Source organism: Heloderma suspectum, chromosome 2, assembly GCF_057233095.1.
Source record: "Heloderma suspectum isolate Gila_16-S chromosome 2, 16-S_ref, whole genome shotgun sequence".
In the NCBI taxonomy this organism is placed as follows: Eukaryota; Metazoa; Chordata; class Lepidosauria; order Squamata; family Helodermatidae; genus Heloderma; species Heloderma suspectum.
This window is the reverse complement of record NC_139459.1, coordinates 4,540,464-4,553,129: the sequence shown is the minus strand read 5'-3', so window position 1 is coordinate 4,553,129 and position 12,666 is coordinate 4,540,464. Positions and strand designations below refer to the sequence as shown.

The 12,666-nt window shown below is 46.4% G+C and overlaps 1 protein-coding gene across 2 annotated transcripts in view; it reads left to right on the top strand.

Annotated features, from left to right (window-relative positions):
• The window catches only part of DNAI1 (dynein axonemal intermediate chain 1), a 232,862-nt gene that overhangs the window by 105,672 nt on the left and 114,524 nt on the right, over positions 1–12,666 (top strand). For both annotated transcript variants that reach the window (XM_084832793.1, XM_084832794.1), the window contains one exon: positions 8,069–8,158. In XM_084832793.1, coding sequence (XP_084688919.1) covers positions 8,069–8,158 — 90 coding nt within the window. The remainder of the gene's footprint in view (positions 1–8,068; positions 8,159–12,666) is intronic.

The following is a 12,666-nucleotide window of genomic DNA, read 5'->3' as shown; positions in this document are numbered from 1 at the left end:
ATGCAAAGCAGGTGCTCCAGGACTGAGCTATGCTCTCCTCTCCCAGCCTTCCACATAAAAAGCTTTTTATGTGTAGTAGTAAAAAAGCACATGGGGGAGGGGGAAGGGTCATGTTAATCATTTTCTCATGACTACATGCAGGGTTTTTAAAAAAATAACATAAAGGAGCATTCTGAAATATGACTTCTCCACACTTGCAACCTGAAGTGCTACAGTCCAAAATTCTATTCACTTACAGTGCAATCCTGTATGTGTCTACTCAAAGTTAATTCCATTGTGTTTAGTGGGGCTTACTTGGCCTGCATAGGATTGCAGCCAGAGGGCAGTATCCAATGTGGCACTACCTTGAACACAAATTATGTTTGTTGTTCAGTCGTTCAGTCGTGTCCTACTCTGTGTGACCCCATGGACTGTAGCACGCCAGGCCTTCTTTTCTTCCGCTCTCTCCTGGAATGTGCTGAAATTCATATTCATTTCATCGGTGATGCTCTCTAGCCATCTCATCCTCTGCCGTCCCCTTCTCCTTTTGCCTTCAATCTTTCCCAGCATCAGGGTCTTTTCCAGTGAGTTTTGTCTTCGTATTAACAAATTATGTTGCGCTAGCATAAATGACCACAGTGGAACATCAAGAGCACTTGCTGGCATGACGGGTTTCCTGGAGAAACCCATTGTGCCAGCAAATGCTATTGGCATTTCACTAGAAGTTGTTTCTGCTAGAGCAGTGTAATTTATGACAGCAGTAGCGTTGCATTAGATACTACCCTTAGTCTGCTGTCTCATGCTGCATAATGTATAGGGGATTCTTCACATGGAGTTTTTATCCTGCTGTTGGGATTGCTCACTCACAGAAGTTTCCAGGTCCTTTTCATGATGTCATTAACCTCTAAGTCACATCCCGAGGTATTTCCCGGTTATTCCATGTTAGAAAGATTTCAGAAAATGAAGTATCAAAATGTCTCGGATTGTTGCGCCGTTAAAACAGCCACTAGATGGCTCTGTTTCATTGAGTTCTATGGAATCTTGAAAATTAAAAACTTCCCCTCTCAGCAATCATGTGGGCACCGCCGTCTGGGAGCCCGCTGTAAACGCAGAAAGGCTCCACAATGGTAGGACTGTGGATCTTTTCTTTAATGTAAAGGCAGCCTAGGTCTGCTTAAACTGAGAAAATATCATCCATTTTCCTTTACATTGTACACGTATTAGGAGGAGGCCTGCAGTCTGGTACTGGAAACCCATCACTCTGTGACCAAAGAGCTCAAATTTTATGATGAAAATTAATTATGTAGATTAGCATGAAATGAAATATATTTACTTTCTTTGCCAACTAAGGGCATAATTCCCCAAGCACGGCTGTGCAGCCGGCATTGAAATGAATAGAGCTGGTACAACAGAGGTTACAAACGACCATGGTTAGAAATTCTCTTGATCAAAACTTTGGCTTTTTGGGATTCTGATAAGGCTGTAACCAAATGTATGGTTGTGCTATACCTAGACTTGCCAACTATTCCTTATGTCAAGGGACAATTACCTTTTTAACATTAAAATGTAGTGTTTCTTTTGAAGTGAATAAAGATAACCTAATTCATTACACTTCAGCAAAGGAGATCGTTACCTTGTCGTGGTGCTGGAGCTTGAGCATCTCAATGACGTCATGAGCTAAACCGTGAAGGGACACCCAAGACGGGAAGGTCATGGCAGAGAGGTCAGACTAAATACGATCCCTGGGGAAGGAAACGGCAACCCCCCCCCCCAGTATTCTTGCCATGAAAACTAAATGGATCAGTACAACCAGAGATATGTCGGTATACCATCGGAAGATGCGACTCCCAGGTCGGAAGATGGTCAAAATGCTACTGGGGAGGAACAGAGGATAAGTTCAACTAGCCCCAGATGTGATGACGCAGCTAGCTCAAAGCCGAAAGGACGGCTAGCAGCCGACGGTGCTGGTGGTGAACGACGAATCCGATGTTCTAAAAATCAACACACCATAGGAACCTGAAATGTAAAATCTATGAGCCAGGGCAAATTGGATGTGGTGATTGGGGAGATGTCAAGATTAAATACAGACATTTTGGGTGTCAGTGAACTGAAATGGACTGGAATGGGCCGCTTCACATGAAATGACCACCAGATCTACTACTGTGGACAGGAGGACCACAGAAGAAATGGAGTAGCCTTCATAATTAATAATCAAGTGGCTAAAGCAGTGCTTGGATACAATCCAAAAAATGACAGAATGATCTCAATTCGAATTCAGGGTAAGCCATTTAACATCACAGTGATCTAAATATACGCCCCAACCACAGAAGCTGAAGAAGCAGAAGTAGATCAGTTCTATGAGGATCTGCAGCACCTACTGGATAGTACGCCAAAAAAAAAGATGTTATTTTCATTACAGGAGACTGGAATGCTAAGGTGGGTAGTCAAACGACACCTGGAATTACAGGCAAGCATGGTCTGGGAGAACAAAATGAAGCAGGACATAGGCTGATAGAATTTTGCCAAGACAAGGAAGGAGCCTGGGGAAGGAGCCTGGGGAAGGAGGACTAGCCAGCAGCTGCACCAGGTGGATCCTGAGCCTGAGCCTGCTTCTGCCCCCGCCGACAGGTACTTAAGGCGGGGCTACCAGAGGCTGCTCGGGAAGGAGCACTTAGCTTCGCACTTGGAGTCGCGTAGGACCTGAAGATCTACCCACCTGCCTCTCCAGAGACACCAGCAGCCACAATACCAGCAGCAAGTAGCAGCAGCAGAGGGCAGCAGCTTTAAAGACAAGGGGAAGGGGCAAACGTGGACTATCTGCTCCTTCTTAGCTGCTGTTCTCTTTTATTTCTTTTATATTCTTTTAAACTGTTGTGTATTTTATATCCTAATATTTTAATATGTGCCTGGGAGGACTATTGGGCAACTCAGGGGGTGGGGGAGGTGCCACCATAACTGTGGTCACGGGCAGGGGGAGGTATGGCGTTGGGAGATTAACAGGCCAGCTGAGGAGAAGAGGGGCTAGACACCTTACAGCTGTCCCCTCTTCTGGTTCTTCCCCCAACCTGATGGTTCCTGGCAGCCTTACCAGTCTGCCCTCGGGTCTGGTGGTGCTGCTACTGAATGCCAGGTCGGCCCAAAATAAGACCTCCCTCATCCATGATTTGATTGTGGATGAGGGGGCTGACCTGGTATGTATTACTGAGACCTGGGTGGGGGAACTGGGAGGGGTCACTCTCTCCCAGCTGTGCCCTCCTGGGTACTCGGTGCAGCACCAACACCGACTTGAGGGTCGGGGAGGGGGGGTTGCCGTGGTCTATAGGAATTCAATCTCCCTCTCCAGGCTTCCTGCTCATTCGAGTGCAGATCTTGAGTGTTTGTACCTTGTGTTGGGTACCCGGGACAGATTAGGGATTCTGTTGGTGTACCGCCCACCCCGCTGCCCATTAGACTCCCTGCCTGAGCTGACGGAGGTGGTCTCGGACTTGGTGTTGAGGACCCCCAGGATGATGGTCCTGGGGGATCTCAACTTCCACGCCGAGGCCGCTGTATCCGGGGCGGCTCAGGACTTCATGGCCGCCATGACAACCATGGGGCTGTCCCAACATGTCATCGGCCCAACGCATATAAAAGGACACACGCTTGATCTGGTTTTCTCGACTGGGCAGGTGGATGGTGATCTGAAAGTGGAGGAATTAACATCTGTCCCTTTGTCATGGTCAGATCACTTCCTGCTGAGGTTTAGACTTCTGGTGGCCTTTCCCCTCTGCAAGGGCGGGGGACCTATTAAAATGGTCCGCCCCCGGAGATTAATGGATTCCGATGGATTCCAGAGGGCTCTGGGGGATTTTCCTGCTGGTATGGCTGGTGCTCCTATCGAAGCCCAGGTCGCTCTGTGGAATGCAGAGATGACTCGGGCGGTTGACACGATCGCACCCAAGCGCCCTCTCCCTCTGAGCAGAGCCCGGCCAGCTCCTTGGTATACACCTGAGCTGAGGGCAATGAAGCAAGAGGGGAGACGGCTAGAACTCAGGTGGAGGAAAACTTGTGCTGAGTCTGACCGAACACAGGTAAGAGCCCACTATCGAGCCTACTCTGTGGCGGTGAGGGTGGCAAAGAGGCAGTTCTTTTCCACCAGCATTGCATCTTCTCAGTGTCGTCCAGCGGAGCTTTTCCGAGTGGTTCGAGGCCTGTTACATTCTGGGCCAGGGAGAGAGACGGTGGAACCCTCGGTAGCACGCTGTGACAAGTTTGCGCGGCACTTTGAGGATAAAGTCACTCAGATTCGTCATGAATTGGACACCACCATTAATGCAGTTCCATTGGTAGAGGCGTTCAGAGCACCGTCTGGTCCAGTTTTATTGGATGAGTTTCAGTTACTGAGGCCTGAGGATGCGGACAAGGTGCTTGGCCAAGTCCGATCGACCACTTGTGTGCTTGACCCTTGCCCTTCATGGCTTATTAAATCAAACAAGGAGGGGTTGTCCGGCTGGGTCCAGGAGGCTGTAAATTCCTCCTTGAGAGAGGGAGTGGTGCCTGCTGCTTTAAAAGAGGCAGTAATTAGACCACTCCTAAAAAAGCCTAACCTGGACCCAGAGGATGTTAACAATTATAGGCCAGTGGCCAACATCCCCTTCCTGGGCAAGGTGCTTGAGCGGGTGGTTGTAGGACAGCTCCAGGCACTCTTGAATGAAATGGATTATCTCGATCCATTTCAATCGGGCTTCAGGCCTGGTTTTGGAACGGAAACTTCCTTGGTCGCCCTATGGGATGACCTCTGCTGGGAGAGGGACAGGGGGAGTGCGACCCTGTTGATTCTCCTGGACCTCTCAGCGGCTTTCGATACCATCGACCATGGTATCCTTCTGGATAGGTTGTCTGGGTTGGGAGTTGGAGGCACTGCACTACAGTGGTTCCGCTCCTACTTGGATGGCCGATTCCAGAAGGTGGTGCTGGGGGATTATTGCTCTGTGCCATGGCAATTGTGCCATGGGGTTCCACAGGGCTCTATTATATCCCCCATGCTGTTTAACATCTACATGAAACCGCTGGGGGAGGTTATCCGGAGGTGTGGGCTGAGGTGCCATCAATATGCGGATGACACCCAGCTCTACCTCTCTTTCTCATCAAAACCAGGTGAGGCAGTGGCTGTTCTGAACCAGTGCCTGGGCACGGTAATGGACTGGATGAGGGCTAATAAACTGAAACTCAATCCAGACAAGACGGAGGTACTGTTAGTGGGTGGTTCGTCTGCCCGGCTAGGTGATATTCAACCTGTTCTGGAGGGGGTTGCACTCCCCCTAAAGGATCAGGTTCATAGTTTGGGGGTGCTGTTGGATCCAGAACTGTCACTTGAGGCACAGGTGAACTCAGTGGCACGGAGCACTTTTTATCAGCTTAGGCTGGTATACCAACTATGCCCTTATCTGGACAGAGAGAGCCTAGCTACAGTTATCCATGCTCTGATAACTTCTCGTCTGGATTACTGCAATGCGTTATACGTGGGGCTGCCTTTGAAAACGGTCCGGAAACTTCAGCTGGTCCAAAATAGGGCAGCAAGATTGTTAACAGGGACTGGCCTGTGAGCTCATATTATGCCAGTACTTTTCCAGCTACACTGGCTGCCAGTCCATTTCCGGGCCCGATTCAAAGTGCTGGTGTTAACATTCAAAGCCGTTAACGGCTTGGGGCCAGGTTACCTGAAGGATCGCCTCCTCCCATATGTGCCTGCCCGGACCTTAAGATCACCATCAGCGGCCCTTCTCCGTGAGTCCCTGCCAAAGGAAGTGAGGCGGGTGGCTACTAGGAGGAGGGCTTTTTCTGTTGTGGCACCCCGGCTCTGGAATGAGCTCCCTAGTGAGGTTCGCCTGGCGCCTACATTGTACTCCTTTTGGCGCCAGGTGAAGACCTTTTTATTTTCCCAGGCATTTTAGCTTTCTAAATTTTTATCTTTGCTGTTTGCTAGTTCCCCTCTACTCAGCACTGGTTAGGCCTCATCTGGAGTACTGTGTCCAGTTCTGAGCGCCACAGTTTAAAAAGGATGCAGACAAACTGGAGAGGATTCAGAGGAGGGCAACGAAGATGATCAGGGGACTGGAAACAAAGCCCTCTGAGGAGAGACTGAAAGAACTGGGCATGTTTAGCCTTGAGAAGAGAAGACTGGGGGGAGATGTTCAAGTACTTGAAAGGTGGTCACAGAGAGGAAAGCCAGGATCTTTTCTCCATCATCCCAGAGTGCAGGGCACGGAATAATAGGCTCAAGTGACAGGAAGCCAGATTCTCGCTGAACATCAGGAAAAACATCTTGACTGTTAGAGCAACACGACAATGGAACCAATTACCTGGGGAGGTGGTGGGCTCTCCCACACCGGAGGCATTCGAGATGAGGCTAGACAGCCACCTCTCAGGGATAATCAACCCTCCTATTCTATGATTCTGTGAAGCCACAGGACAGAATATGTCTGATTATCACCTGCAGCACTCAGCAGAAGGTGTTAAAATGCATCATAAGGGAACCACAGCCTATTCTTGAGAATGATCCAGATCTGGAAGAAGCCACAGCAGCTAGTCCATCTACAAACAACCACCTAACCTGAAGCTACTGCTTACCAGTGATGAATACATATTTCATAATTCAAGACAAGGCACAAAACCTTGTGACAGACCTAAATGTCAACTGTGCCTTCTAATCAAAATAAATAACACTGTGTGGGGCCCAATGGAAATCCATCTGATCCTTGGCACTTATACTCGTATGTTTACCAGTGTGGCATACTTTTATGCATCAAGAGCTCATCAGCAATTTACACTGGGCGTATGGCTCTGTTCTTAAGGCAAAGACTCAATTGCCATGAGTCAGAGAGCAAGAACGCTAAGAAACGAGTGGGCTGATCATTTTAATCTCCCTGGACACCATCCTGCAAACCTCAGAATTACTATTCTTCGAAAAGTCAAATTGTATGGACACATAGTATGCAAGATAGTTGCATACACATTCATACTGAAGTTTGACTGTATTAATCTGAGGCTTAACAGAGATTATGGTTTCTGTGCACTTTATAAACATTTGAATAACTTGTACTATTACTATCCTTTTAAGAACTTAAAATATTTCCTTTTGGTCAGCTTTTAACTGACTTTTTCACCTTGCTTTCACCAGTCCCACCTCAGTACCTGATGTTATAGGTCAGGGGTCCCCAGTGTGGTGACCGTGGGTGCCATGGCATCCATGGGCACCTCCAGTGGCGTCTGCAAATGGGTCACCAACATGGTGCCCATGGGCACCTAATTAAAAAAAAGTTTTTATTTTCCCCATTTTTTAATATACATATATGGATTTGTATGAAATGCATATAACTTTCTAGCAGTTATACATGGGCTGCAGCAAAAGTGGACTAATATCCAAATAAGTATCCATTCGAAAGTGGCATCTCCATTGCGTTATAGGAAGTAAGTGTTTATCCTTCCAGTGTTGTAATATCAGTCTTTTTGCTGTCAAAAGGGTGCAGAGAATCCATTTATGCTGATCATTTGTTAATTTCCATGAAGCAGGTAAATAATTTAAAAGAACATGTACATCAGTGAATATTAAAGACTGTTCCAGTACAAAATTTATCTGTGTAATAACCTCTTCCCCGGAAGAAGCAATTCCTGGATATTACCTAAACAAGTTTATAAGATGCATAAGCTTTATTGCAGCACCAGCAATTAGCCAAATTAGACAATCCCTTATTAAAGAGATGTAGCAGTGTCCAATAGATATGAAGCAAACATTTTTGCTGAATAAGATACAGCCTAAGTTCCATGGATGTGACAGGTAGATGCCAAAGTGGTGTCTCATACACTCATTAGGCATTTTATGGTGGTCCCCGCAGCATGGCCTCAAATCCCCAAATGTGTCCATAGGTCCAAAAAGGTTGGGGACTCCTGAAGCAGGTTGTTGCCTACTACAGCTTATGCCATTTTGTAATAAAAAGTGTCTTAACTGTTAGTTTCAAAGTGCCACCAGACATCTTTTTTTATTATTATTTTGTAGACAGCCATTGTTTTTGGAACATCTTTGCATCTACTCTCTGTTTCTCCTTCTCAGGTCAAGTGGCAGAAAGATGACATGGACAATAACTTGAACTTCTTCTCGGTCTCTTCTGATGGGCGCATTGTGTCCTGGACACTGGTTAAGGTAATTTCCTCCCTCTTAAGAATATAGGGAGCTTCCTTATACTGACCAGGTTTGCATGTCGCAGCGGCAATTCCTGGGTTGTTTAACCCAGGAATTGCTGGGATGAGTGAAGTATGTGAGCTGTGCACTCGTTGTTCCCATATTTAATTAACATGGGCAATTGTTGGGTAAACGCTGGGTTGTTTAGCCCATAAACAACGCAGAATTTCAAGTTCACATGTCACGAAACTGAAACCAGAAATAATAATAATAATAATAATTAAATTTATTAATCGCCCATCTGGCTGGTCACCCAGCCACTCTGGGTGATGTACAACATACAATAAAACAGTTTAAAACAATAAAATTCTACAGTAAAAACATTTTCTAAAATACCTTAACCCACCCCAAATGCCTGCCTGAACAACTACGTTTTTAATGCACGACGGAAGCTCATTAAAGAGGAGGCATGGCGGAGTTCCCTAGGGAGGGAGGGCCACAGAGTGGGGGCCACCACAGAAAAGGCCCTCTCCCTCGTCCCCACCAGTCTAGCTGTCCTGGCTGATGGGACAGAGAGAAGGCCATCCGAGGCTGATCTTGTTAAGCGGCCTGTCTGGTGCTGCTGGAGGCGCTCCTTAAGAAATGATGAGTGCACAGGAAGCAGCCTGCTTGTCACTTTGCCCATTGCCAACAATCCCTGGGTTAAACAACCCTGGAATTGCCGCTTGACATGCAAACCAGGTCAGTATGTGTGGATTTATTGAGTTAGAATGTTGGTCCCTTTAACCCAGTATTGTTGACTCTGACTGGCAGCACTGGCTCTCCAGGGCTTCAGGCAGGGGTCCGTCCCAGCCCTATGTAGAGATGCCGGGGATTGAATGAGGGGCCTTCTGCATGCAAGGCAGGAGCTCTGTCACTGTGCCACAGACCCACTTAGCCAGCCTTGTGTAGTTGCCACATTGGCTCAAAAGGCTGACTTCTGGGGAGGTGCCCAATGCCTTCTTCTGGTTATTCCTATTTAATTTAATATCAACTGTGGGATGCTGCACATACCAAAGAAGCAGCAGTGTATTATTTATTTTATTGTAGCTGATTTTGTTCCTTGGGTTTGATATGCAGCCTTAATGTTTTTATTGTACATCGCTCTGAGCATTTGCTAGGTGGAAGGTACGATTTTATACATCTAATAAAACAAATAAATAAATTGGGCCTCCCCATGCCTAGTGGAAAATCCTGTACACACTTTGTTGTTGTTTATTCGGTCAGTCGCTTCTGACTCTTTGTGACTTCATGGACCAGCCCATGCCAGAGCTTCCTATCGGCCGTCGCCACCCCCAGCTCCCCCAAAGTCAAGTCCAACACCTCCAGAATATCATCCATCCATCTTGCCCTTGGTCGACCCCTCTTCCTTTTCCCTTCCACTTTCCCTAGCATCAGCATCTTCTCCAGGGTATCCTGTCTTCTCATTATGTGGCCAAAGTACTTCAGTTTTGCCTTTAATATCATTCCCTCAAGTGAACAGTCTGGCTTTACTTCCTGGAGTATGGACTGGTTTGATCTTCTTGCAGTCCAAGGCACTCTCAGAATTTTCCTCCAACACCACAGTTCAAAAGCATCTATCTTCCTTCGCTCAGCCATCCTTATGGTCCAGCTCTCGCAGCCATAGGTTACTACGGGGAATACCATTGCTTTAACTATGCGGACCTTTGTTGTCAGTGTGATGTCTCTGCTCTTCACTATTTTATCAAGATTTGTCACTGCTGTCCTCCCAAGAAGTAAACGTCTTCTGATTTCCTGGCTGCAGTCAGCGTCTGCAGTAATCTTTGCACCTAGAAAGACAAAGTCTGTCACTGCCTCCACGTTTTCTCCCTCTATTTGCCAGTAATCAATCAAGCTGGTTGCCATAATCTTGGTTTTTTTGAGGTTTAACGGCAACCCAGCTTTTGCACTTTCTTCTTTCACCTTCGTCATGAGGCTCCTGAGCTCCTCCTCGCTTTCAGCCATCAAAGTGGTATCATCTGCATATCTGAGATTGTTAATGTTTCTTCCAGCGATTTTAACTCCAGCCTTGGCTTCGTCAAGCCCAGCACGTCGCATGATGTGTTCTGTGTACAGGTTGAATAGGTAGGGTGAGAGTATACAACCCTGCCGTACTCCTATCCCAATCTTAAACCAGTCCGTTGTTCCGTGGTCTGTTCTTACCGCTGCTACTTGGTTGTTATACAGATTCCTCAGGAGGCAGACAAGATGACTTGGTATCCTCATACCACCAAGAACTTGCCACAATTTGTGATGATCCACACAGTCAAAGGCTTTAGAATAGTCAATAAAACAGAAACAGATGTTTTTCTGAAACTCCCTGGCTTTCTCCATTATCCAGCGGATATTGGCAATTTGGTCTCTAGTTCCTCTGCCTTTTCTAAACCCAGGTTGTACATGTGGCAATTCTCGTTCCATGAATTGGTGGAGTCTACCTTGCAAGATCTTGAGCATGACCTTATTGGCATGTGAAATAAGTGCCACTGTTCGATAGTTTGAACATTCTTTGGTGCTTCCCTTTTTTGGTATGGGGATATAGGTTGATTTTTTCCAATCTGGTGGCCATTCTTGTGTTTTCCAAATTTGCTGGCATATGGCATGCATCACCTTGACAGCATCATCTTGCAAGATTTTAAATAGTTCAGCTGGGATACCGTCATCTCCTGCTGCCTTGTTATTATCAATGCTTCTTAAGGCCCATTCAACCTCACTCTTCAGGATGTCTGGCTCTAGCTCACTGACCACACCGTCAAATCTATCCACGATATTATTATCCTTCCTATACAGATCTTCCATATATTCCTGCCACCTTTTCTTGCTCTCTTCTGCTTCTGTTAGGTCCTTGCCATCTTTGTTTTTGATCATACCCATTTTTGCCTGGAATTTACCTCCGATGTTTCTAATTTTCTGGAAGAGGTCTCTTGTCCTTCCTATTCTATTATCTTCTTCCGCTTCCGCACATTGCTTGTTTAAAAATAATTCCTTATCCCTTCTGGCTAACCTCTGGAATTTTGCATTTAATGGGGCATATCTCCCCCTATCACTGTTGCCTTTTGCCTTCTTTCTTGGGCTGCTTCCAGTGTCTCAGCAGACAGCCATCTTGCCTTCATGGTTTTCTTTTTCTTTGGGACATTGTTTGTTGCCGCCTCCTGAACAATGTTGCGAACTTCTGTCCAAAGTTCTTCCGGGACCCTATCTACTAAATCTAGTCCCTTAAATCTATTCTTCACCTCCACTGCATATTGATGAGGAATATTAGTGAGCTCATATCTAACTGATCTGTGGCTCTTCCCTATTCTCTTTAGTCTGATTCTAAATTGTAAATAAGAACTTCGTGATCTGAACTACAATCAGCTCCTGGTCTTGTTTTTACCAACTGCATAGATGTCCACCACCTTTGGCTACAAAGGATGTAGTCAATCTGATTTCGGTGTCGACCGTCTGGTGAAGTCCATGTATAAAGTCGTCTCTTAGGTTGTTGGAAGAGAGTGTTTGTTATGCACAGTGTGTTGTCTTGGCAAAATTCTATCAGCCTATGTCCTGCTTCATTTTGTTCTCCCAGACCATGCTTGCCTGTAATTCCAGGTGTCGTTTGACTACCCACCTTAGCATTCCAGTCTCCTGTAATGAAAATAACATCTTTTTTTTTTGGCGTACTATCCAGTAGGTGCTGCAGATCCTCATAGAACTGATCTACTTCTGCTTCTTCAGCTTCTGTGGTTGGGGCGTATATTTAGATCACTGTGATGTTAAATGGCTTACCCTGAATTTGAACTGAGATCATTCTGTCATTTTTTGGATTGTATCCAAGCACTGCTTTAGCCACTTGATTATTAATTATGAAGGCTACTCCATTTCTTCTGTGATCCTCTTGTCCACAATAGTAGATCTGGTGGTCATTTCATGTGAAGCGGCCCATTCCAGTCCATTTCAGTTCACTGACACCCAAAATGTCTGTATTTAATCTTGACATCTCCCCAGTAACCACATCCAATTTGCCCTGGCTCATAGATTTTACATTTCAGGTTCCTATGGTGTGTTGATCTTTAGAACATCGGATTCGTCGTTCACCACCAGCACCGTCGGCTGCTAGCCGTCCTTTCGGCTTTGAGCTAGCTGCGTCATCACATCTGGGGCTAGTTGAACTTATCCTCTGTTCCTCCCCAGTAGCATTTTGACCATCTTCCGACCTGGGAGTCGCATCTTCCGATGGTATACCGACATATCTCTGGTTGTACTGATCCATTTAGTTTTCATGGCAAGAACACTGGGGTGGGTTGCCGTTTCCTTCCCCAGGGATCGTATTTAGTCTGACCTCTCTGCCATGACCTTCCTGTCTTGGGTGTCCCTTCACGGTTTAGCTCATGACGTCATTGAGGTGCTCAAGCTCCAGCACCACGACAAGGTAATGATCTCCTTTGCTGAAGAACTTACACACACTTACCTGGGAGTAAATGCCACTGAAAACAGCGAAGCGTACCTCTGAATAG